This window comes from Ctenopharyngodon idella, chromosome 12, assembly GCF_019924925.1.
Source record: "Ctenopharyngodon idella isolate HZGC_01 chromosome 12, HZGC01, whole genome shotgun sequence".
NCBI classification, from domain to species: domain Eukaryota; kingdom Metazoa; phylum Chordata; class Actinopteri; order Cypriniformes; family Xenocyprididae; genus Ctenopharyngodon; species Ctenopharyngodon idella.
The window spans coordinates 10,191,663-10,215,072 of NC_067231.1; the positions used below are offsets into that span (position 1 = coordinate 10,191,663).

At 39.0% G+C, this 23,410-nt stretch overlaps 1 protein-coding gene across 3 annotated transcripts in view; it reads left to right on the plus strand.

The window, feature by feature from the left end:
• pkmyt1 (protein kinase, membrane associated tyrosine/threonine 1) overlaps positions 1 to 1,682 on the plus strand; it is a 69,666-nt gene extending 67,984 nt beyond the window's left edge. For all 3 annotated transcript variants that reach the window (XM_051915179.1, XM_051915177.1, XM_051915176.1), the window contains one exon: positions 994 to 1,682. In XM_051915179.1, coding sequence (XP_051771139.1) covers positions 994 to 1,130 — 137 coding nt within the window. In that variant the 3' untranslated portion in view covers positions 1,131 to 1,682. The remainder of the gene's footprint in view (positions 1 to 993) is intronic.
• Positions 1,683 to 23,410: the final 21,728 nt, after the last annotated feature.

Consider the following 23,410-nt stretch of genomic DNA (forward strand, 5'->3'; position numbering starts at 1 on the left):
AAGTCAAGACCATTATGAGAATAAGCCAAAAGAGTGAATATCTCTTTGTCCTGTTGGTTGAGGTTTGGCAAGCAAAAAGAAACAAAAAATGGACTTGCGTGTTATTTTTTCAGGTTTTTTTTTTTTATTTATTTATTCAAAGTTTGAAATCAAATGTATTTGTGAAGTTGCATGTAGGGGCTATTGTGCAATGAAAATGACCCCATAGCACCATCTAGCGTCCAGGTTGTATGCTTTCAAATTTCTGTACCTTCCTAACAATATAAATGAGATTCAGCACACATTAACTAAAAAGGAGTGTAATAGTGTAGGCTGCTCTTCTTTCCAAGTCTAACATATTGAGTGTACAAAAATGTAGGTGAGATCATTGTCATTTAAAAAAAAAAAAAATGAAAGAAAGAACAAATGATAATAATAAGTTAGCCTGAACAAAAGTATATACCATTGATTAAGAGTCATTGAGTATATAGCAGCTCAGAACTCATGGTAGATCTGTCTTTGATTCACCATTAAAAAACAAAAGAAATTTTACACAAGAACCTGATTGTGTTGCACTCTATTGCCACAATGTGCTGAGCAGGTACTGAAAAACCTTGGGATGAGTGATTATTTAATGATTTAAACAAGGAGAAATTGCTGTCAGTCCAATGCGCTCACATTCTGGTCTCTTCTATGGTTTTGCTAATTGTCATTTAATTCCATGGTCAATGCAATCATTTACAATAATTTATGATCTTTGAGGTTTTCATGATACCTTGTATTCTAGAACAGTCCTTGAATGTGGTGTTCATAAAAAACATAGGAGCCCTGTACCCAGAACATCCTAGCAACAACTTAGCAACACATCAGCTTTACCAATACTATACAACACCGTCATGGTGGGGAATTTTGCAGACTAGGCCCAATCAGTTTTTCTGCAGAAAATGTAAAAATCATCTACATTGTCTAAATTTTCATCTTCTTTTTTTTTTTTTTTTGTTTCCACTTGTACAGAGTCCAGGCAAGCCTATCTGTTGGCAGTACCTCTACGCCACTGCCAAACACACACATCAACCCCCCACACACATCACCGCACAGCCACGGGACACACACTTCCTCCAGAATCCATTCCAGCAGCAGCTCGAGTCTGATTCATCACAGCTCCCAGCGCAGTCTCACAGACTCACCCAGCAGCCGAAAGAGAAGCTGGATCTCCACTGACTTGTCTGATAAAAGCAACTTTGAGCCAAAGAACTTGCTCAGCCTCTTTGATGAGACCACCCTAGAAAGCAAGCCTTGAGTTTAGTTATTTTTAATTTAGTTGCCGCCTGACCTGTTGTAAGAAAAACATATAAAGCCATTTAAGATGTTTAAACCTGGTTTGATGATTTTTGGCTGAAACTTGCTGTCCTACTTCTTTCATAAGGTTGAATAAAATTGTTTATTCATATATCTGTATTGGGCAGCATGACATAGAAGCCACTAAAATCATGTTTAAATTTGACAAATATATTTGAACAATCTGCACAATCCCTTTTGCAGCCAATATATCCAGATTGAAGTGAGTTTCAGGTCTTATTTAAAATAAATAAATAAAATAAAAATATTAAATTGCAAGTCTAAATATTTATTGAATTCATTGTCAAGTAAACAACTTTGTTGTTGATTCCATTAAAACTGAAATAAAAGTTTAGTAAATTTTCTGTGTAGTCTATATAATTTTTTTATATAATATGCAATTTTTTCCAGATTTAATATGGTGGCAGTTTGCATGCTTAATCAGTTTAAAGTGCAAAAGGCAATATTTATGATAACCAATGAAATCTACAGTGAATGTAGGGTTGGCTTAAGAAATAAATTCAACGAATTACAAAGCCGACACTTGTCAGTGTACCAAAGGTAAAATTTTAATACAGTACTTTAACTTCAGTTGGCTTCTCTTTGCGTTTGTGATGTGAAGTCTCTAAGTGACGTCTTATTGGTCTTCATACTGTCAGAAGCTAATATTGTGAGGCACGTAACACACTGTTCTCTATTCATAACCCAACCGTATTACTGGTAAATCCGAGGGCGAGATAAGCCTCGTCATATTTTCTTGTCTTTAAAACACTGTGTCTACACAATGTTTGTCACAATAAAATTAAAGGGGACCTATTATGCAAAATTCACTTTAACATGGTGTTTGAACATTAATGTGTGTACACAGTGTGTGTTAACCAACCACCCTATAATTGTAAAAATCCACCCACTCCTTTTTTTATAATCCCCATAAATCAGAAGCTGGAACAGTATGTTTTAAGACACTACTTCAGAGCCCCGCCCACTGGTGACAAACTCTGCCCTATTAGCATAGATCCCAACCTGAGAGAGCCTCACACACAATCTGCCATGTTTATACCTTTGCTAGAGCAGCTAGTCATAAAATGTCTCAGCTATTTAAAAATTATGGGCCAGATTTACTAACAGCTTGCTCCAGCACAAACCCTCTTTTGGCATTAAAAAACTACTGTCGGGATTTACTAAAGACACGCATTGCAAAATTAGCGCTGAAAAGGCATGGACTGAGTTGTTTTTGCTGCTGACCTTATTGCATATGCATTTGTAGGAGTTTTCCTTTCAGACGCAAATTTTATGGGAGGAGACTATTTAAATTAATCACGTAACGCAATTTACTAATGTTTGCGGTAGTCAATTTACTGGTATTTGCACCTTTAACCCAGTATCGGGCGAACAAACATATTTGGTAACTTAATCGAACATTCACAATGGTGTTTACATGCCTCTCAGTGATCTCGTACTGTATAAGCACATGGATTTCTCTCAGCCAATCAGCGAATACCAGTCTACATCACAGATAGTGACACCATGGCATCTGACCAATCAGGAGTTGCCCGGGGCATTTCAAACTTCAGCGTCATTCCGGAATTTGTAAAGTACGGATCTGAATAGCGTCGAAGCGAACAATGGTAAGTTAATGAAACTCACACATTATGGTTGAATAGTTGTGTTAAATGTTGAGATAGATTTTGTTTGTGTAGGATTTTTAGAAATTAGTGAATGTTGTGGCATGAAAAATGGAGTGATCATATTTGATTATATGCCCCGTTCAGGTAAAACTAGCGCAAGTGATGGTGTGATCATATTTGATCATACGCTCTGTTCAGGTAAGACTAGCGCAAGTGACAGCATGTCCGTTTTACAAATAATGCATTATAACGTAGGACAATAGTATTTAATAGTGGAGGAACTTGAGGACGACAACGACAATGACAAGAATGAGGACGAGGACGAAGACCAGCCAGCACATGTTTTCCGCCTTTGGCTTGCTTAGTTGGGGACACTTGACATTTAATATTCAACAATGTTTTGATCTGCCTGCATCGACACCCTTGTATGCGAACTGAACTGAGCTGGATGATGACATCACTGTTTACTCCAGTGCTGATATAGATAAATTAACTAAATTAATAACTATTGATTCTTACAACAGAATGAATCAATACTGAATTTACTTAAGCTGGACAATGACACCATTTTCTTTAAGAGCTGCTGTGCAGCCAAAATTATATACCAGTTATCACTGTAAAGCTGCTTTGACACAATCTGCAATGTAAAAAGCACTATATAAATAAAGGTGAAGCCAGCAGCCAGGCTAACCACCTGGAAGAAGGTTGACCTGGACAACCAAGCCCTGCCTGAGTACCAGCACTTTCCCCCTGACTTCATTGAGACTCCATATGATTACTTCAGCAGATACTTAAGCCCCCATGTCATCAAGCATATAACATATTACTATATACTATAATATGCAAATGCCACGGTTTATGGGTTCACTCACTCATTCTCACTCTCTGTGTGTGTGTGTGTGATCACGCTGATGAGTTGATCAGCGCCAGCTGTGGCTCATCAGCACTGCTATTTAAGACCTTTGCATTCTGTCCTGTGTTGTCAGATCGTTTGGTGTTTCTACCGTGTTTCCTGGCTGTGTTTGAGTCTCCCTGGTCCTGTTCTTCGCCTCCTGTGGATTATTGTTCCTGTCTTCTGTGGATCTTTGTACCTGTCTTCTGTGGATTTCATGCTGGATTCACATCGGAGGAACACGGCTGTCCATTGCGTCCCTGCGCTGCCAAGAGTGACTGTTTATCTGCACATGCTTCATCTGACTCTTGCACTCTTCCTGTCTTGGATTTTCTCAATAAATTGTTATATTTCACATTCGCTACTGAATCTTCCTTTGTGTCCATGACAGAACAATCTGACCACACAATGGATTCAGCGAATGCATCGGATCTATGGGAGTTTTTGTCCAGCAATAACGCACACTTGGATCATCAGGAGAAACAGATGGTAGTGATGGCAGCACTTTGAATATCTCGTTATGCCCTTCGAGCTGTCCAACTCCCTGGCTGTTTTCCAAGTGTTTGTTAATGACATGTTGAGAGACATGGTCGATCAGTTCATATATGTCTACCTGGATGACATATTGATATTTTCCTCTTCTCTCCAGGAACATGTTCAGCACGTTGCCACAGGTTTGTATAACATTATACAGTGATCCAGTGGGAAACTTAAGCCATTTATTGAAATTATCTAGCCATAAATAGTGAAATATGTTCAACTTATAACAGTTTTTAATATAGCTGCAAGCAGCGATAACGGGCCACCCCGGTGGCTTCAGGGCAATAGGCATTTAAGAAAGTAACCAGAAAAATAGAGCACAACTAGAAGAAAACAAAACTAGAGGTTTTTCGCATTTTGTGGAAAGAAAGCATTTTTACGTACAGAAAGGCCTTAAATCTGCTAGATCTACAATTTTTCAAATTTCTTAGAAGAAAACAAACACAACCCTAGGTATAAGCTTCATTTTGTGTCCAACCATGGCCCATTATAGGATTTCTAGCAGAAGCGGTCAGGTTTTGATTTTTTACCTGTTGGTATTTGATAGAATCCATGATACCATGTATCTGAACAAGATGTCCAGGACCTCCAGCGGAAAAATAGGCCCACAACATTAAAGATCCAGCAGTATATTTAACCGCGGGCATGGGGTACTTTTTATCCCTGTGTGCACCAAGCCCATCTGGTGGGTTTGCTGCCAATAAGCTCTTTTTTTTTTTTTTAGTTTCACCTGACCATAGAAGCTGGTCCCGTTTGAAGTTCCAGTCTTGTCTGACAACTGAATATGCTGGAGATTGTTTCTGGATGAGAGCAGAGGATTTTTCTTGAAACCCTCCTAAACAACTTGTGGGGATGTTTGATCATTTTTTTTTAGGCTTTCTGAGACTCAAGACTCAACTAATCTATGCAATTCTCCAGCTGTGATCCTTGGAGAGTCTTTGGCTACTCAAACTCTCCTCCTCACCATGCATTAGGACGATACAGACAAACATCCTCTTCCAGGCAGATTTGTAACACCTTTAGTTGATTGGAACTTCTTAATTATTGCCTAGTGGAAATGGGGATTTTCAATGCTTTAGCTATTTTATTACAGCCACATTCTATTTTGTGAAGCTCAACAATCTTTTGCTGCACATCAGAACTATATTCTTTGGCTTTTGTGTTTCCTCATGTTTATTAATCCTGTGGAACAGGAAGTCATGGCTAGACAATGTCATGTTCATGATCACCCTGGTGTGCTAAAAAAAAATGTAAATATGAATGGGAATATACTTAAGAGATATTTTACTCATAAAAAATTCTTGGGGTGCCAATAACTGTGGCCACCGTGTTTTGGAGAAAAACATTTATTTCATAATGTGATTTTCCTCCCACTTTCAATTCTTTTCCTTCAATGAAAGGTTAAGATTTTTGCTAATTTTATGAATTAAAGATCAAAAGGATAAACAATGCAAAATTATTTTTACAGTCATCTTTGATCATACAGTATCTCAAAGAAGTGAGTACACCCCTCACATTTTTGTAAATATTTTATTATATCTTTTCATGTGACAACACTGAAGAAATGACACTTTGCTACAATGTAAAGTAGTGAGTGTACAGCTTGTATAACAGTGTAAATTTGCTGTCCCCTCAAAATAACTCAACATACAGTCAATAATGTCTAAACTGCTGGCCACAAAAGTGAGTACACCTTTAAGTGGAAAATGTCCAAATTGGGCCCAATTAGCCATTTTGAAAAATTTCAGTCAGGATTCAGGTCTCATCATAGCACAGAAACTGCGCTCGTTAAAATTACAAATGACTTACTTCTAGCTTCTGACCAAGGCTGTATCTCAATACTAGTGCTACTTGATCTCAGTGCTGCGTTCGACACTATAGATCATAAAATACTCCTAGATCGACTACAGAATTACACTGGTATTCAGGGACAGGCATTACGGTGGTTTGAGTCGTATCTATCAGACCGTCACAATTTTGTTTATTTAAACGGGGAAAAATCTAAGATAGCGATAGTAAATTATGGAGTGCCGCAAGGATCTGTGTTAGGCCCTCTGCTATTTTCAATATACATGCTGCCACTTGGTAATATTATAAGAAGACATGGAATTAGTTTCCACTGCTATGCCGATGATACTCAGTTATATATTTCAACACAACCAGATGAAAACTCTAAATTATCCAATCTGACAGAGTGTGTTAAAGAAGTAAAACATTGGATAACTAGTAATTTTCTTCTATTAAATTCAGATAAGACTGAAGTATTACTTATTGGGCCAAAAACCTGTACACAGAATCTACAATCTGCATTTAGAAGGATGTACTGTTACTCCATCCTCGACAGTTAAAGACCTGGGTGTTATATTAGACAGCAACTTGTCCTTTGAAAATCATATTTCATATGTTACAAAAACAGCCTTCTTCCACCTCAGAAACATTGCTAAGATACGGAATATGTTATCTGTTTCCGATGCAGAAAAGTTAGTTCATGCTTTCATGACGTCTAGACTAGATTACTGTAATGCATTACTAGCTGGTTGCCCTGCTTCCGCAATAAACAAGCTACAATTAGTACAAAATGCAGCCGCTAGAGTTCTTACCAGGTCAAGAAAATATGATCATATAACACCAATTTTATCATCTTTTCACTAGTTACCTATTAAGTTCCGTATCGATTATAAAGTACTGCTAATGACCTACAAGGCTCTAAATGGTTTAGCTCCTGTGTACTTAACCGATCTTCTATCGCCCTACAATCCTTCACGCTCTTTAAGATCACAAAACTCTGGACTTCTGGTTGTACCTAGGATAGCTAAGTCCTCTAAAGGAGGGAGAGCGTTTTCACATTTGGCTCCTAAACTCTGGAATAGCCTTCCTGATAATGTTCGGGACTCAGACTCGCTCACCCAGTTTAAATCTAGATTAAAGACGCATTTCTTTAGCCAAGCATTCACGTAATGAATCTCATATCAGATCAATTGCACATGACTATCTTTGCTTAATGTTATGAACAGCAGCTATGCTAATTATTCTCCATTTGCTTTTCCGTTCGGTGACTAGAGAGTACATCAGCTTCAGTTTGGATCCAGCCTCTTAAGAAGACCTCAGATGACCAACACTTTTGAAGAGACGGCGCCAACTCCTGCGAGGACTTCAGAAGATGCAACATCTGGATCAACACGCACATTCACAAATTTCTATATATCCTAATTATTGTTAATATGTAATTCATTTTTCCAGGAGCTCTTTGCTTCTACCTTCAATTAAATTGCTAACAGTGATTATAAATTAATTGCCTAAATTAGCTAACTGCATTCTCCAAATTGTAATATTGACATGCATTCTCTGTAAAGCTGCTTTGAAACGATATGTATTGTGAAAAGCGCTATACAAATAAATGTGAATTGAATTGAACTGAATTTTCTCTCCCAGGTGTCATGTGACTCATTAGTGTTACAAGGTCTCGGGTGTGAATGGGGAGCAGGTGTGTTAAATTTGGTGTTATCGCGCTCACTTTCTCATACTGGTCACTGGAAGTTCAACATGGCACCTCGTGGCAAAGAACTGAAAAAAAAAAAAAAGTTTGCTCTACATAAAGATGGCGTAGGTTATAAGAAGATTGCCAAGACCCTGAAACTGAGCTGCAGCACGGTGGCCAAGACCATACAGTGGTTTAATAGGACAGGTTTCACTCGGAACAGGCCTCGCCATGGTCGACCAAAGAAGTTGAGTGCACATGCTCAGCGTCATATCCAGAGGTTCTGTTTGGGAAATAGACGTATGAGTGCTGCCAGCATTGCTGCAGAGGTTGAAGGGGTGGGGGGTCAGCCTGTCAGTGCTCAGATCATACACCGCACACTGCATCAAATTGGTCTACATGGCTGTCGTCCCAGATGGAAGCCTCTTTTAAAGATGATGCACAAGAAAGCCCTCAAACAGTTTGCTGAAGACAGGCAGACTAAGGACATGGATTACTGGAACCATGTTCTGTGGTCTGATGAGACAAAGATAAACTTATTTGGTTCAGATGGTGTCAAGCGTGTGTGGCGGCAACCAGGTGAGGAGTACAAAGACAAGTGTCATGGTCTGGGGCTGCATGAGTGCTGCCGGCACTGGGGAGCTACAGTTCATTGAGGGAACCATGATTGCCAACATGTACTGTGACATAGTGAAGCAGAGCATGATCCCCTCCCTTCGGAGACTGGGCTGCAGGCCAGTATTCCAACATGACAACGACCCCAAACACACCTCCAAGATGACCACTGCCTTGCTAAAGAAGCTGAGGGTAAAGGTGATGGACTGGCCAAGCATGTCTCCAGACCTAAACCCTATTGGAGGAGCGCAAGGTCTCTAACATCCTCCAACTCCATGATGTCATAATGGAGGAGTGGAAGAGGACTCCAGTGGCATGCCCAAAAGGGTTAAGGCAGTGCTGGAAAATAATGGTGGCCACACAAAATATTGACACTTTGGGCCCAATTTGGACATTTTCACTTAGGGGTGTACTCACTTTTGTGGCCAGCGGTTTAGGCATTATTGGCTGTGTGTTGAGTTATTTTGAGGGGACAGCAAATTTACACTGTTATACAAGCTGTACACTCACTACTTTACATTGTAGCAAAGTGTCATTTCTTCAGTGTTCTCACATGAAAAGATAAAATATTTACAAAATTTCAGGGGTGTATTCACTTCTGTGAGATACTGTATAAAGGATGCCAATAATTCTGAGCACAACTGTATGCTCTCAGTGACAAATGTTGAAAAGTTAGTTCATGACCTCAAGGCTAGATTACTGTAATGCTCTACTGGGTGGTTGTCCCGCTTGCTTGATAAACAAACTACAGCTGGTACAAAATGCAGCAGCTAGAGTTCTTACTAGAAAAGGAAATTCACGTCTATTGAGATCTCAGAATTCTGGCCAGTTGACAATACCTAGAATATCAAAATCAACCGCAGGTGGTAGATCCTTCTCCTATTTGGCACCTAAACCTTGGAACAAACTTCCTAGCATTGTTCGGGAAGCAGACACACTCTGTCAGTTTAAATCTAGACTAAAAACGCATCTCTTTACCCTGGCATACACAAAACACATTATCAATTTATATTTTCACATCCGTTAAAGGATTGTTAGGCTGCATAACTTAGGTCAGCCGGACCTGGGAGCACTTCCTATAACACTTGATGTACTTGTTACATCAGAAGAAGAATGGCATCTACGCTAATATTAGTCTCTCTGTTTATCCCGAGGACTACCGTAGTCAATCAGATCCAGGCCATATCCAGATCAGATGGAGAAACGACCACAACGCAAGTGTCAGGAGAGGTTGTGTCAACTAGACCATCCCCTGTGAAGGCCTCATCGACACGACAGCCAGTGGCACAGATCCCCAACAAATCGTATCCATACCGGAGTGATGAATCCGATCTTCAATATGGAACTGGATTAAATATTTTGACTGTTGCGATCCCAATCTGACTTATGACCTGTAATGCTGCCTGAACCGCTGTCGCCTCTGGCTTGCTTAGTTGGGGACAGCTGATATTCAACAATGTTTTTAATCTGCCTGCATTGACACCATTGTATGCGAACTGAACTGAGCTGGACGATGACATCACTGTTTCCTCCAGAGCCGGTGTATAGATAAATTAACTAAATTAATATCTATTGATTTTTACAAAGAAATAAATCAATACTGAATTTACTTAAGCTGGACAATAACACCATTTTCTTCTAGAGCTGCTGTGCATTGTAAAAAGCACTATATTAATAAAGGTGACTTGACTTGATTAAAGATTATTAAACAAAACGATTGAAAAATGATTGCACAACCACCAGATAGGTGGTGATACACTGAAAAAAATAACTTGTAAGATTTACTTAATAAAATCCTCAACAGTTTGCACAAGCATATTTTAAGTAAATTTTAATTGCTCTAATATCAAGTACAACTTGCTTGTCATTATCAAGTAAAATCTACTTACTATTGAAATTAACATACATAAAGAAATTAAGTAAATTTTACTTAATTATATTTAACTTGGCAGTTATATTTTTTTAAAGCAATTAAGTAAAGTCATTTTTCTTTTAGATAGGAACCTTGCTTTTAGTAAAATATTAAGTGAATCTTACTATTTACTGTTATAAATTAAGTAGATTTTATTTTTTGTGTGTAACATTTTCATTTACTTAGTTTTACTCCTTATGATTATGTAAACATTACCAATTTCTTTTTTCTAATATTACCACACAAATTTATTTTGTCTATACCTTTATCACAAATCACTCAACTAAGATACAGTTACGCAGTTTATTTTTTCAACATTAACAAAAGTTACATTTACATGACCTAGTAAAGTCTGGTCAAGTTTTTAAAGGGGTATTCAGAAAAACCATGACAAGAACAACAATTGCATTTGTCACCAGGGACTGGAACCTTTGTGAAAGGAAAATTTAATTAAAAAAAAAAAATAATAATAAAAGAAAAAAAAAAAATAGATACAATTAAACCAACATTAAACTAAATATGCATTGACTTAGAATGGTAATTTAAAATAACATAAAAATAAAATAAAATAATAAAAAAGCGTGACAAAGCTATTTCAAGTGTTTGCTGTTCTGTAAAACAATTTAACCTCCATTATCAACATGAACTGCATTTGCTAAACCATACACACTTGTTTCGACCCCAGGACACATAAAATATAGAAAACATTTCATAACAAAACAAGATTAAGCTTTAACCTGACAGAGCTTGGTATTATTGACATGTCATCATACACTATATTGCCAAAAGTTTTGGGACGCCTGCCTTTACGTGCACATGAACTTTAAAGACATCCCATTCTTAATCCGTAGGGTTTAATATGGAGCTGGCCCACCCTTTGCAGCTATAACAGCCTCAACTCTTCTGGGAAGGCTTTCCACAAGGTTTAGGAGTGTTTATGGGAATTTTTGAACATTCTTCTAGAAGCGCATTTGTGAGGTCAGGCAGTGATGTTGGCGAGAAGGCCTGGCTCACAGTCTCCGCTCTAATTCATCCCAAAGGTGTTCTACTGGGTTGAGGTCAGGACTCTGTGCAGGCCAGTCAAGTTCCTCCACACCAAACTCGCTCATCCATGTCTTTATGGACCTTGCTTTGTGCACTGGTGCGCAGTCATGTTGGAACAGGAAGGGGCCATCCTCAAACTGTTCCTACAAAGTTTGGAGCATGAAATTGTCCAAAATGTCTTGGAATGCTGAAGCATTAAGAGTTACTTTCACTGGAACTAAGGGGCCAAGCCCAACCCCTGAAAAAACAACCCCACTGACCCCACTCTGTGATTTTACGTGGCCTACCACTTCGTGGCTGAGTTGCTGTTGTTCCCAATTGCTTCCACTTTGTTATGATACCACTAACAGTTGACCATGGAATATTTAGTAGTGAGGAAATTTCACAAATGGACTTATTGCACAGGTAGCAACCTACCACGCTTGAATTCACTGAGCTCCTGAGAGCGACCCATTCTTTCACAAATGTTTGTAGAAGCAGTCTGCATGCCTTGGTGCTTGATTTTATACACCTGTGGCCATGAAAGTAATTGGAACACCTGAATTCAATGATTTGGAGGGGTGTCCCAATACTTTTGGCAATATGGTGTATATCAGAGCTTTTTTTTTTCTTTTTCTTTTTTTTCAAGTTTTTAAAATCAATAAGTCAAATAGGAGAGTCAAATCTGAAGAAGTCCGCTGCAAGTTTGTGTCTGGACAGTGGAAGATACATAAGAGAAGCTGCTGTATGTGAGCAAAGGGTCCAATGGAGCACAGTGTCGAGTTGTCTGTCCTCTTCTGTATGTGACACACGCATTCATGAATTCAAACATGCTACACTTTTAGATTAAAATTTACTTAGTGATAGTTTACCCAAAAATGAATATTTGATGTTTATCTGCTTACCCCCAGGACATCCAAGATGTAGATGACTTTGTTTCTTCAGTAGAACACAAATGATGATTTTTAACTCCAACCGTTGCAGTCTGTCAATCGTATAATGCATGTCAATGGGAACACAATCTATCAAAAAACATGCACAGACAAATCCAAATTAAACCCTGTGGCTCGTGACGACACATTGATGTCCTAAGTCACAAAACGATCGGTTTGTGCGAGAAACTGAACAGTATTTATATCATTTTTTACCTCTAATACACCACTATGTCCAACTGCCTTGCGCACGGCATCCGGTGCGTGAGGTGTGTACGCGCTCTGGTGTAGTTTAAAGGATTAGTCCACTTTCAAATAAAATTTTCCTGATAATTTACTCACCCCCATGTCATCCAAGATGTTCATGTCTTTCTTTCTTCGGTCAAAAATAAATTAAGGTTTTTGATGAAAACATTGCAGGATTATTCTCCTTATAGTGGACTTCAATGGCTTCAAATCACACAACGCCTTGTATGTGCTTCCACTTTCCGTATTCTTCAAAAAGCTACTTACGGAAAAAATGGAACTGGCGCCGCGTTCGTTACGTAAGTTGAATAAGAAAGCTTTTTGAAGAATACGGAAAGCGGAAGCATGTCCAAGGTGATCATTTGTGTTTATAAAGTATATACATTTGTATTTTTTTAGAAAATGACCGATCGTTTTCCTAGATAAGACCCTTATTCCTCGTCTGGTATCGTTTAAAGCCCTTTGAAGCTGCACTGAAACTGTAATTTTGACCTTCAACCGTTTGGAGAGACCATTGAAGTCCACTATAAGGAGAATAATCCTGGAATGTTTTCATTAAAAACCTTAATAAAAAATGATATAAATACTGTTCGATTTCTCGCACAAACCGATCGTTTCGTGTGTTAGGACATCAATGAGTCGTCACGAGCCGCAGGATTTAATTTGGATTTGTCTGTGCATGTTTTTTTGACTCTTATAGATTGTGTTCCCATTGACATGCATTATATGACTGACAGACTGCTGAAGTTCTGCTGAAGAAACAAAGTCACCTACATCTTGGATGCCCTGGGGGTAAGCAGATAAACATCAAATTTTCATTTTTGGGTGAACTATCCCTTTAATATTTCTAGGTTTATGTGCAGTGACTATAAAACAAGTAAATATTACAAGCAAATCTATAAGAAGATTTACTCTTTCCACCCAGTTAATTTATTACATGAATTAAATGTGTATATATTTAAAATTTTACTTAGGAAATTCAAGTTCTCATTGAATTTTAATTTTACAAAGTAAAAATTTTGATGGTTGTGACACCCTGTATGTGTAGTCACAGGAATAATTTGTTTGTTTTTTTGTACCATCTTGACACTTGACATTTGATATTCAACAGTGCTTTGATCTGCCTGCATTGACACTATTCTTTTAAGAGCTGCTGTGCAGCCAAATAATGTACCAGTTATCAATGTAAAGCTGCTTTGACACAATCTACATTGTAAAAAGCGCTATATAAATAAAGGTGACTTGACTTGACCATCTATTTGATTATTTTGTTGTTTATAATATTGTTTCAATTGTTGTTTTTATGCCTAATGGTGATGTGTAGTACTGTCAGTGGATAGTAGGGGGAGACGCTGTGCTGATTAGGGACTGTGTAGTTAACGGTGAGTCGCGGAGAAGAGGCCATTAAGAGAGTGACTCCATGACGGAAAGCAGCACAACTGTGGGTGAAATCAATCACCAAGGACATGAAACATAAAAAAATATGTCGATTTTAATTGTATGTTGTTTCATGAGGGTAATGTACATTTCCTGAGTCGAGTTAAAATGTTTAATAGAGACTAACAGAGAATAAATTGTGTTTATGAGAATGGCGTTTCATTCACGGGCATTCCGCATCAGTCCTGGTATTAATACAATAAAATCCAAATGATTTGAGGCTCCAAAACACACTGAATACCCAAAGTAATGTAATGTTTATTGCGTTTATTGCTTTATAATTGTGTTTATAGCATTAAGAGTGATTAAAGTGTGTGTGTATATATATATATATATATATATATATATATATATATATATATATATGTAAATGAGACATATGTCTAAAGAAACGTTGAAATGTCAGGTTTTAAATCATGCAAGTCAAATCGAAAACAAATATTCTCTGTTTATGTAATCTGTTTGAAAAGAGAGACATGTCAGTCCCTTGCGAGTCAGCTCATTATCCACTAATGCGGCTACGCCCACGGAGCGCGAGTGCTTTTCAGACACAAATTCTGAGGCGATCAAACAGAGTGAACGCCTGCGTCAGCTCGGAAAAACGCATAAAGCTTAGTCAGTAGGAATGCACGATACCATTTTTTAAGGACCGAGTACGAGTACCGATACTTTTTTTCTGGTACTCGCCGATACCGGTGCCTATACATTTATTAATTTCTCTCTCTCTCTCTCTTTTTTTTTTTTTGTTTGGTGATGTTGCGGTTTTCCATGAGCACAACAGTGAGACAAATTAATGTAGGACAGCTTATTTATTATGTAATAATTTTTATGTGATAAACTTAAAGAACAAAAATTTCACAGTGTCCAATAACCTTTAAAGGGCATAATTACCATATATATAATTGTTGTTATAAAAAGAAATTTACAAACAAATTACAAACAATACAACAAATACTATAGAGATACAAATTAAATAAACTTGTTTTTCAGATACAGTAGGTTTATTTACTATGTATACATTTATTTAACATCTTTTGTTGTTTTATTAACATTAATAACAAATATAGGCTGCGGTCCCTTTAAGACCGAATCCATGGATGCTGACACATATCCTGTTTTCACCCAAATGTTTATGTCGACTTAAGCCATAACCGACTGTATTTACGTGAGATACTCCACACGATTGACATTTTGACAACTATGTGTGCATTTGACCATTCAGGCGCAAGGAGAACTGATCGCGCGCAAGAAAGAGAGAGCGCGCACGCGAGAGAGAGCGCTTCTGGTCTATCGCAAGCCAAGAGGGTCAGAATTACGCTATAGATTAATCGCGTTTACAGTCAAACGCTGTCAAATACGCCGTTATGATTACAAACGCCGTAAAAAAAACGCGCGAAAATACGTCAATGACGCCGTATTTGACGGCGTTTTAGTGTGCATGAAAAACGCCGCGTTTTACGCCGTAAAAAACGCCGTTTTGGTTGCACAGAGCGCGCGTTTTTTATGGCGTTTTGCTTATAGTATAATGACTCACGCCCACTGATTTCCACAGCCAGTAGGTTTGAACGGTTTTCACCCAATCAATGGTAAACTGAGTCAGACCAGACCAATTCAGCACGGATCATTTTAGCCAAAGGAGTGCCTATTGATAGGATATGTGGGTCAAAATCACTATAAAGTGCCTTTGAGACTTCACAATTTCCAAAATAAAAAGTTGAGATTTTCCATTTAACTTCATATTTGTTGTATTAAGGAGACCTTAGGCTGTTAGAAATGCATGTTGGTCAAGCTCCAGCACTTTTTGTAAATTAACTGCAAGCAGACAATGTACGAGCAAACCACAAAATATGTCCATCCTGTCATGGACAAAATCAAAGTAGTTTAAATATATTTTCATTGCATAGTGATTTTAAAATATAGATTTTCAGTAAGATACTTGGTCCCTTTCTCAACAATGAATTTTAGTTAATCAGAAAAGTCTTTTGATAATAATGAAACTACTAAAAAATATGTTTCCCTATAAAATATGCAATCCTTTCAATTTCTTTTCTAAATAATGTCTAACAACAAAGATATCTGGTCAAAGACTTTAATGGGTAAATAAAACGGGAATATCAGAGAAAGTACAGGAACAAGAAGAAACCCTTAAGCAATATATGATACTCTAACTATTAAACTAATACTGCTCACTTGATTTGTTTAAAACCGTGGCTTCATTCATAATAAATCACCGCTTTGTGTTGCTCAGAGACGCACAACAGTTCTGTTGTGGCTTTGTTTGGAACTATTTTTGTTGGCAAAATAGAACAAAAACAGACAATATTTATGATATTGTGTTTATTTACTTGTTGTTTATTTTACTGTTGTATAAAATAAATATCACATTTTCAAATCGAGCACATATTCAGGAAAACAGCACTTTTTCTTGTGTGATTGCTTAACTATATCATATGATATAAATATAAGACAAAAACCCATTTGGGGCATTTTTTATATTCATATCTTGAATTTTTGGCACATTCTAACAAGCTACATTACACAGTGAGTTGTTGTCTTACATCATCTTCCATCTCTATGCAACTGCATGCAGTGTAAGATGGCGTACAGGTCTTGGCCTGGGCGGGGTGCACTAAATGCGTTCATTTCGACGTGTTATTTTTTTCCATAATTATTCGCACCAAATTAACACGTTAAATCGACAGCCTTAGTGAAAATATTATCAGAATGTGGCAAAAACTATGCCCATGTCCACCCTGTCATGGAAGGCTTGATGACAGGGTGGACAATGACAGGGTGGACATTTTTGGCAAAATTTTGCATTTAATGGACACATGGTGTACCTTCAGTTAGCAAAGTGATTCATTGTTGAAGCTGACAGTGTACTATTTAAAACATATTTTTAATTTCTGAAAAGTTTTTATATTAATTAATATTTCACTATGACAGGGTGGACATGCTAAGCTTGACAACATCCAACTACAAACACAATATGATGAAAATTAGGAAATATAAGTGTAGATACTCAGTGTACTTGCAGCAGATGTTTTAATCTCCATTGAAGAAAGACCAAATAGGGGTGGGGATGTCACTGACTACATCAGTTGGTTTCTTAAAGGGGCGTTTACTCCAAAATGACAGGGTGGACAGCAATTTCAGGGACACATGTAAAATGCTTAATATTATTATGAAAATAGAATATAAATGATCAAAATTTCTTGTTTTATCAAGTAACTTGTTGAGGACAATAAAAACATTCAAAAAAATTTTGAATTTTATGTCATTTATTCACTTTTTACACTCACTGAAGTTAGCTGAGCAGTGTCTGGGACATGCCAAAACCGCATACACCCAATCAAAGAAAATGGTATAAAATGAGAAAAAAAAAATGTCAAGAGATTTATCAATGTACTTGTATGTGTGTAAATGTTTGGCCATTTATAATAAAACCTCAAAATTTCATTATTTTACATTATATTCATGATGACTGAGCGATTCTGATGAGGACACCAAAAGGCACTTTATAGTGATATTGACCCATGTACAATAGCCTATAACTTTGTGGATATTCTCATCTAACATTAAACATATTAATCGCACCTCTTTATCTTAATGTAATTGCCAAGATTTCATGTTCAGTAATACCTACATATGTATTCAACTTATTACCCAGATACTTTTTCACGCTAGTAAAAAGAACACTAGCTTTAAGTAGGCTAATATTTCCAAAACGAGGAATTGTCCCTAGTATAACAGAAGCGAGATAGTGTTTAAAAGTTGTGCAGCATATCATGTGGTAGCCTAGTTGATAGCCTGCTTGTTTAAGTGCCCGACTCCCAAACTGCATCGATCGCTGGTGTGGTCCGCTCTTAGCAGGCAAAGAGTATAGAACCCAAGAGGCGACACTTTGATATTTTTTTGGGTAACAGCCACTAGATGGCGCTCCGGTAGCGCGGCCGCCATTATGGGGTGAAAATACTAACTGGACCAGAATCCTTCACATCTTACACAACCAAAGTCGGCGAATTTCACTGCCAAATCAGAAGCGCAAAAGAACATTTTTCAAATGAAGTCATAAGTAAATTTTATGGCACCTACAGTAAATGTTGTATTTTACCAGTTGTGAAATCCAACCATTCAACCATCTGAGGTAACATAGTTAGCCTACTTTGAGTATTTCCATTTTATGCAACTTTACACATTTATTAATACTAAATTAATAATGAATAAATTTAAGATCATCATGTTTGCAGCGAACAATATATTTCAGACCTAGTGGAGTAATAGCTAATAATAGTATCACTCCACTATGTCTGAATTGAAATATAGGCCTATATTGTACGTTTTAATGGATCACGCTACAAACATAATGATCTTATAATACACGATGCATTGCTGTGTCCGTTATCGCATAATTCCCACTTTTGGACACTTTTGCTTTAACGGACATTAGACAACACTGCTAAATCAAGCTGTTATATTCATGTATTTATTGTTCAACATTCAATTTTTCTGATGCATGTCCTTAATTTAATTTTATATGTTGGTATTAATTCAGTGTTTATAATGCTAATACTAGATCTTTTAAAGAATTTTAACCCAAACTGACTGGGTTTCTAGAGAGCAAAAAGGTTTTGTAAAAAAAAGTGGAAGACTTAAACACAAAGTCTGTAAAATAAACTGTTAAAAGGATTTGATGATCACTAGCGATAGTATTTTATTCGGTGTTGTCATCATTCAGGTTGAATTTCAGCTTTAATGTACGTTTTTTTTTAACAACGCAGTTGATATTGCCATAGAAACTAGTGGACTGCCGAGTCGCTTTCACCCCAAAATTGTGGAAACGCAGGGCTGCTGCTGGGCGCCGATGTTGCAATGGAACGTTCTACTGAGTGTCACTTCTTGTTAGTGTATATTCTTTGTAGCAGGACCTGTTGACTGTTACGTAACTGCAACGTAATTTGGTGACCAAATTTTAACTAGTTACGTTGTGGCAACCGTAAAAGTGAAATTCCCGAAAACGTTGCTACAACGTAACTTTGTGACGTTGCCAAGTTAGTAACTGCGACATCGTGGCAACGTTGTGTATCAATTGATGTGTGTTGGTAATCAGTTGGTAATTTTTATATTTATTTATTTTTCTATGGGCGGACATGCAGTAGTTTAACCTAATTTATGTCCTCATTTGCCCCAACTAATTTAAAAGTTATTTCAACAGCTGTGAATGATGAATGCAGACTCAAAATGAATTCAATTCATTTATTTTGAAAAACACACAGAACATGAACAAAAATCCAAATAAAAAATAATAAAATACACCCAAACTATAAATAAAAACAAATAGCCCTGCTGAAAAAAACCAGCATATGCTGGTTAAGGTAGATTTTGGAGCTGGTATGCTGGTTTGAGCTGGTTTATTCTGGTCCTATGCTGGTCCATGCTGGTCCTAAGCTGGTCCTGAGCTGGTCCTATGCTGGTCCTGGACCAGCATAGGACCAGCTGGTATCGCCAGCATACCAGCTCCAAAACCTACCTTAACCAGCATATGCTTTTTTTTTTCAGCAGGGAGCAAAGAATCACACCACTCCAATCCTATTGGCCGGCGACAGCCTATGACGTCATCATAGCGCTAACCCGGAGTATAAAGGGAGCGCCTGAGGAAGCAGTCGACACCTACTCGTCTTGAGGGACTGTTCAGCAGGCAGCCCGAAGCATGGCAGGGCAACGCAGAGTCTCGTTCCCTGTTCCCTGTCAGGGAACCATGGTTACATACGTAACCTGAGACGTTCCCTTTCGAAAGGGAACTTCAACTCTGCGTTTACCGCTATGGGGAACGATATACCCACGCCGCCATGCTAAAGGAGAGTGCATGCCAAATGACCAGACAAACGTCTGGCAGTTCCAGAGAAATGCCGGGAGCAACTCCCCTTCGGGTCACGCAAGGCTGCCAGTGACAGCATTCCCTACGGCCAACAGCCCAAGCTGAGCCTAAAAGAGGCCTTCCGCAGAAAGCCTTCCAAGGCTGCTCAAAGCATCTGGGACCAGCATTCCGTGGAAAGTGGTCCCTTAAAGGGAATGTGGCCAGGAAACCAAAAGGAACCCTGGCCAGTCACTAGAGGGGAACAAAGTCACCCTCAGCGCCACCAAGGAGGCCGTACTAATCTGGCAAAAGCCAAACTTAGTCTGGGCCAGCCCTGTCTGATACACAGAATCTCCAAAGCGCATTCTTCAGGGAAGAGAGCAGGTAAGAGCGACTGCGAGCAACTCAAGAGCAGTGAGCAACTCAAACCCACGCGCAGAGAAGGGCATCCTGGAGAGCAGAACTCAACTGAGCGCTATAAACCCTCGTACTGAGGGGAGTATAATCCGCTCATCCTAGGATCTACTCAGTGTCTGATTAAAGCACTGAGGAGGCTGTGCGCTAGAAAAACCCTGGTACAGGGGAGCACAAACCAGCCTAGGGCTGGTCTCAATGGGAGACTTCATAGAAGTCTACAACCAATGACCAGCTTAGGGAGCTAAGCACAATTACACAGTCAACCCAAAGGGAAGTACGAAGCTCAACCTAACAGATAGACCATACTGTAGGCACATAGTCATGGAGGCCGGAAAAAAGGGCCTTCAACATAACTAAAGTTCTAGAAGAAGAACTAAATATCACAGCAGAAACTCAAACCGCATGGCGGTATTCCAGGGTGGCCCATAAGGCCACTCACCTGAAAACATAACATGCTGGGCGCACGACCAACCATGTAATTAAGTAGCTGTGAGTGCCCACAAAACACTACACAACACAATCCAGCGAGCAGTGTACTCGGTAAAGAACCTTTTTACTCTTTAAGCAAGAGGAGTACAGCGTACGCCATCACGTGCTAAAGAAGGCCCCATGGGCCTATAACCTCAGCAGACACGTGGCATCAGCTCGTGGCAGTGTTATCAAGCTCCAGGCAGAACAAACTGACTACAAGGGAGGTTAATAAGTCAACTGGAGCCCTGGCCAGCCAGCGACATAAAGTCCCTTTTACTGTCTTGAGTAAAGAATATAAAAGAAATGTAAAAGGTACATGCCAGCATGTTCCCAAAGGAGGCCCCGAGGGCCTACCTGTCACACGCGGCGTCAGCTAGCAGCCACTAAAGTTCTAGGAGCAAAATAGAACCGAGTTAAAAACAAGGTAACTACTTAATTCAACCAGAGCTAAAGGAGACCATGCTCAAGGAAGTAAATGCATAAAACGGAACAACCAGCTGGTTTTAACACAAGAACTCACCCTGAGAGGCAAGCCACTTAGAACATGTACTCAGTAAAAGCACCTTTTACTCTCTAAACGAGAGGAGTACACAGCCAAGCTCCAGCATGATACATAGGAGGCCTACAAAGGCCTACGACTCGTAAACACGTGGTGTCAGCTAGTGGCAATCACAACCCATCCATGGTGATGAGTCACATAGAAACCAACACACAACTGTGCCAACATGCAAACTGAAAGGAGGCCCTTGTGGGGCCTTCAACCTCCATGAACACATGGCATCAGCCAGTGGTAGCTTCATGACTAAACCAGCCAGTAGGCCAAGTACTCGATAAGACACCTTAACACTTGGATAAGAGGAGTACACACTGCGCCACAGTGCTCTATGAGAGGCCTGACCTAGGGCCTACTCTACAGAGGTGGGAGTGGCCGATGGCGGTGTGAATCAGCAAACAAGACTCCACCATGGAAATGAGTCTAAATATAACCAAACCAGCTGGGCCAACATAAAAAACTGAAAAGGAGGCCTGGCAGGGCCTACTACTTTTAGCACCATGTGGCGCCAGCCAGTGGTCATAAATAGGGACCAAGCTCAAAGGGGACCAGCTCTAGACCCAAGAAGCCAATTGTGGGTAACTAGCTACACAACCTGAGCTAAGCCTACACATTCCAACAGGCAATGTACATGGTACAAATAAACATGCTATCATGGTCTAAGGGAGGCCCACAAGGCCTACCACCTCAAACAAACATGAGCATAAGCCTGAGGCAGTGCTAAGATACGTGAGCAAACTCGCGATCGTAAACCAACAGCACCCGAGATACAAACTGTACTCAGAAAGAGGCTATCAAAAAGAGCCAACAAACTTAACAGTATATGTAAAACAGCTGCTGTGGTCATGATCGAATGGGAGCTAACAGAGATCATACTATTCTAACCAGAATAAGACTCTCTACACTGAACAGGTGATGCACTCAGTGGAACACAAACCCTAACCAGGGAGTACAAAAAAACACCACGTTCTTAGATAGAGGCTAATCACAGCCTGCTATCACGGAACCAGGTGCTAACCTGTGGCAGCACTAGAGTAAGCTCACATATATGAAAGTATGTAGGGCTAAAGCTTAGAACCCAAAGCAAAGGTAAATGCTTTGTAATACATGCCATCCAAACAGGATAAATGTTTTCACAAAACAGATCTGAGATCTGTATTGAACCCTTGAGAACGAAAGCTAGAAACATTTAGCACCGTATACTCAAACTTGAATATAATTCAAGGGGCTCATGCGAAGACATTATAAGCATGACAAAGTTCTACAAAGTGGGGCCTAGCAGTACTGCATAACTTATCTTCTCAAAGATAAGGGCCTAACACCTGGGAAAAACAGCACCAGGAAGGCTAATAACAGCCTATAACCTTAGCTGTTAACCTCAGCCATAGCACCTACATAATATCAAAGGAGAAATGGGCATACGGCCAGCAACTCCCTCAGGAGGAGGCCAGAACTAGGAACTATACAACCTCATAGGGATAGTAAAAATAAGGGTGATGTAACAAACAAGCACCTAAACCTAGCTCTAGCCTAGCCGCTAGCTAAGGCCTACTGGTCCAAGCAAAGCTTGGGCTCCATTTTGAATCCTTCAAATATGAGGAGAAAATGAAGCACTACAAGCAAACAGTGTCAGGTGGCCGATAAAGCCGACCTGCACACAAAGTGACGAGTGCTAACTCAAACCAAACTAGAGTATTAGCTGAGAAGCTACTCTAACATAGGAGGCTACAAAAAAGTGGCCATAAAGCGGCCTGCATGTTTTGAAAACTAGCCAACCTAATGCTACAGTTATTTTGCCCAAAAGAACCCCTTCTAACTTTACTGACTACATGCTCAGGAAAGCTATACAGGAAAAACAAGGTCTACATTTTTTATATACAAAAATATAGACCCAGCTTACCTTCCTGTGGCTCGTAGAACGAAGATTTTCCCTCCTTATTTTTATACAAGAAGGATGAAATCAAAAAGTTCATTTAAGCCTAAAAGCACTTTCACTATCAAGCCAGAAGGCGGCCTTTAGAAAAAATATTATCAAAGGCCCAGCCGTCAGCCTAACTGTAAAAGACGCACCTGAGCATGATATAAAATATAT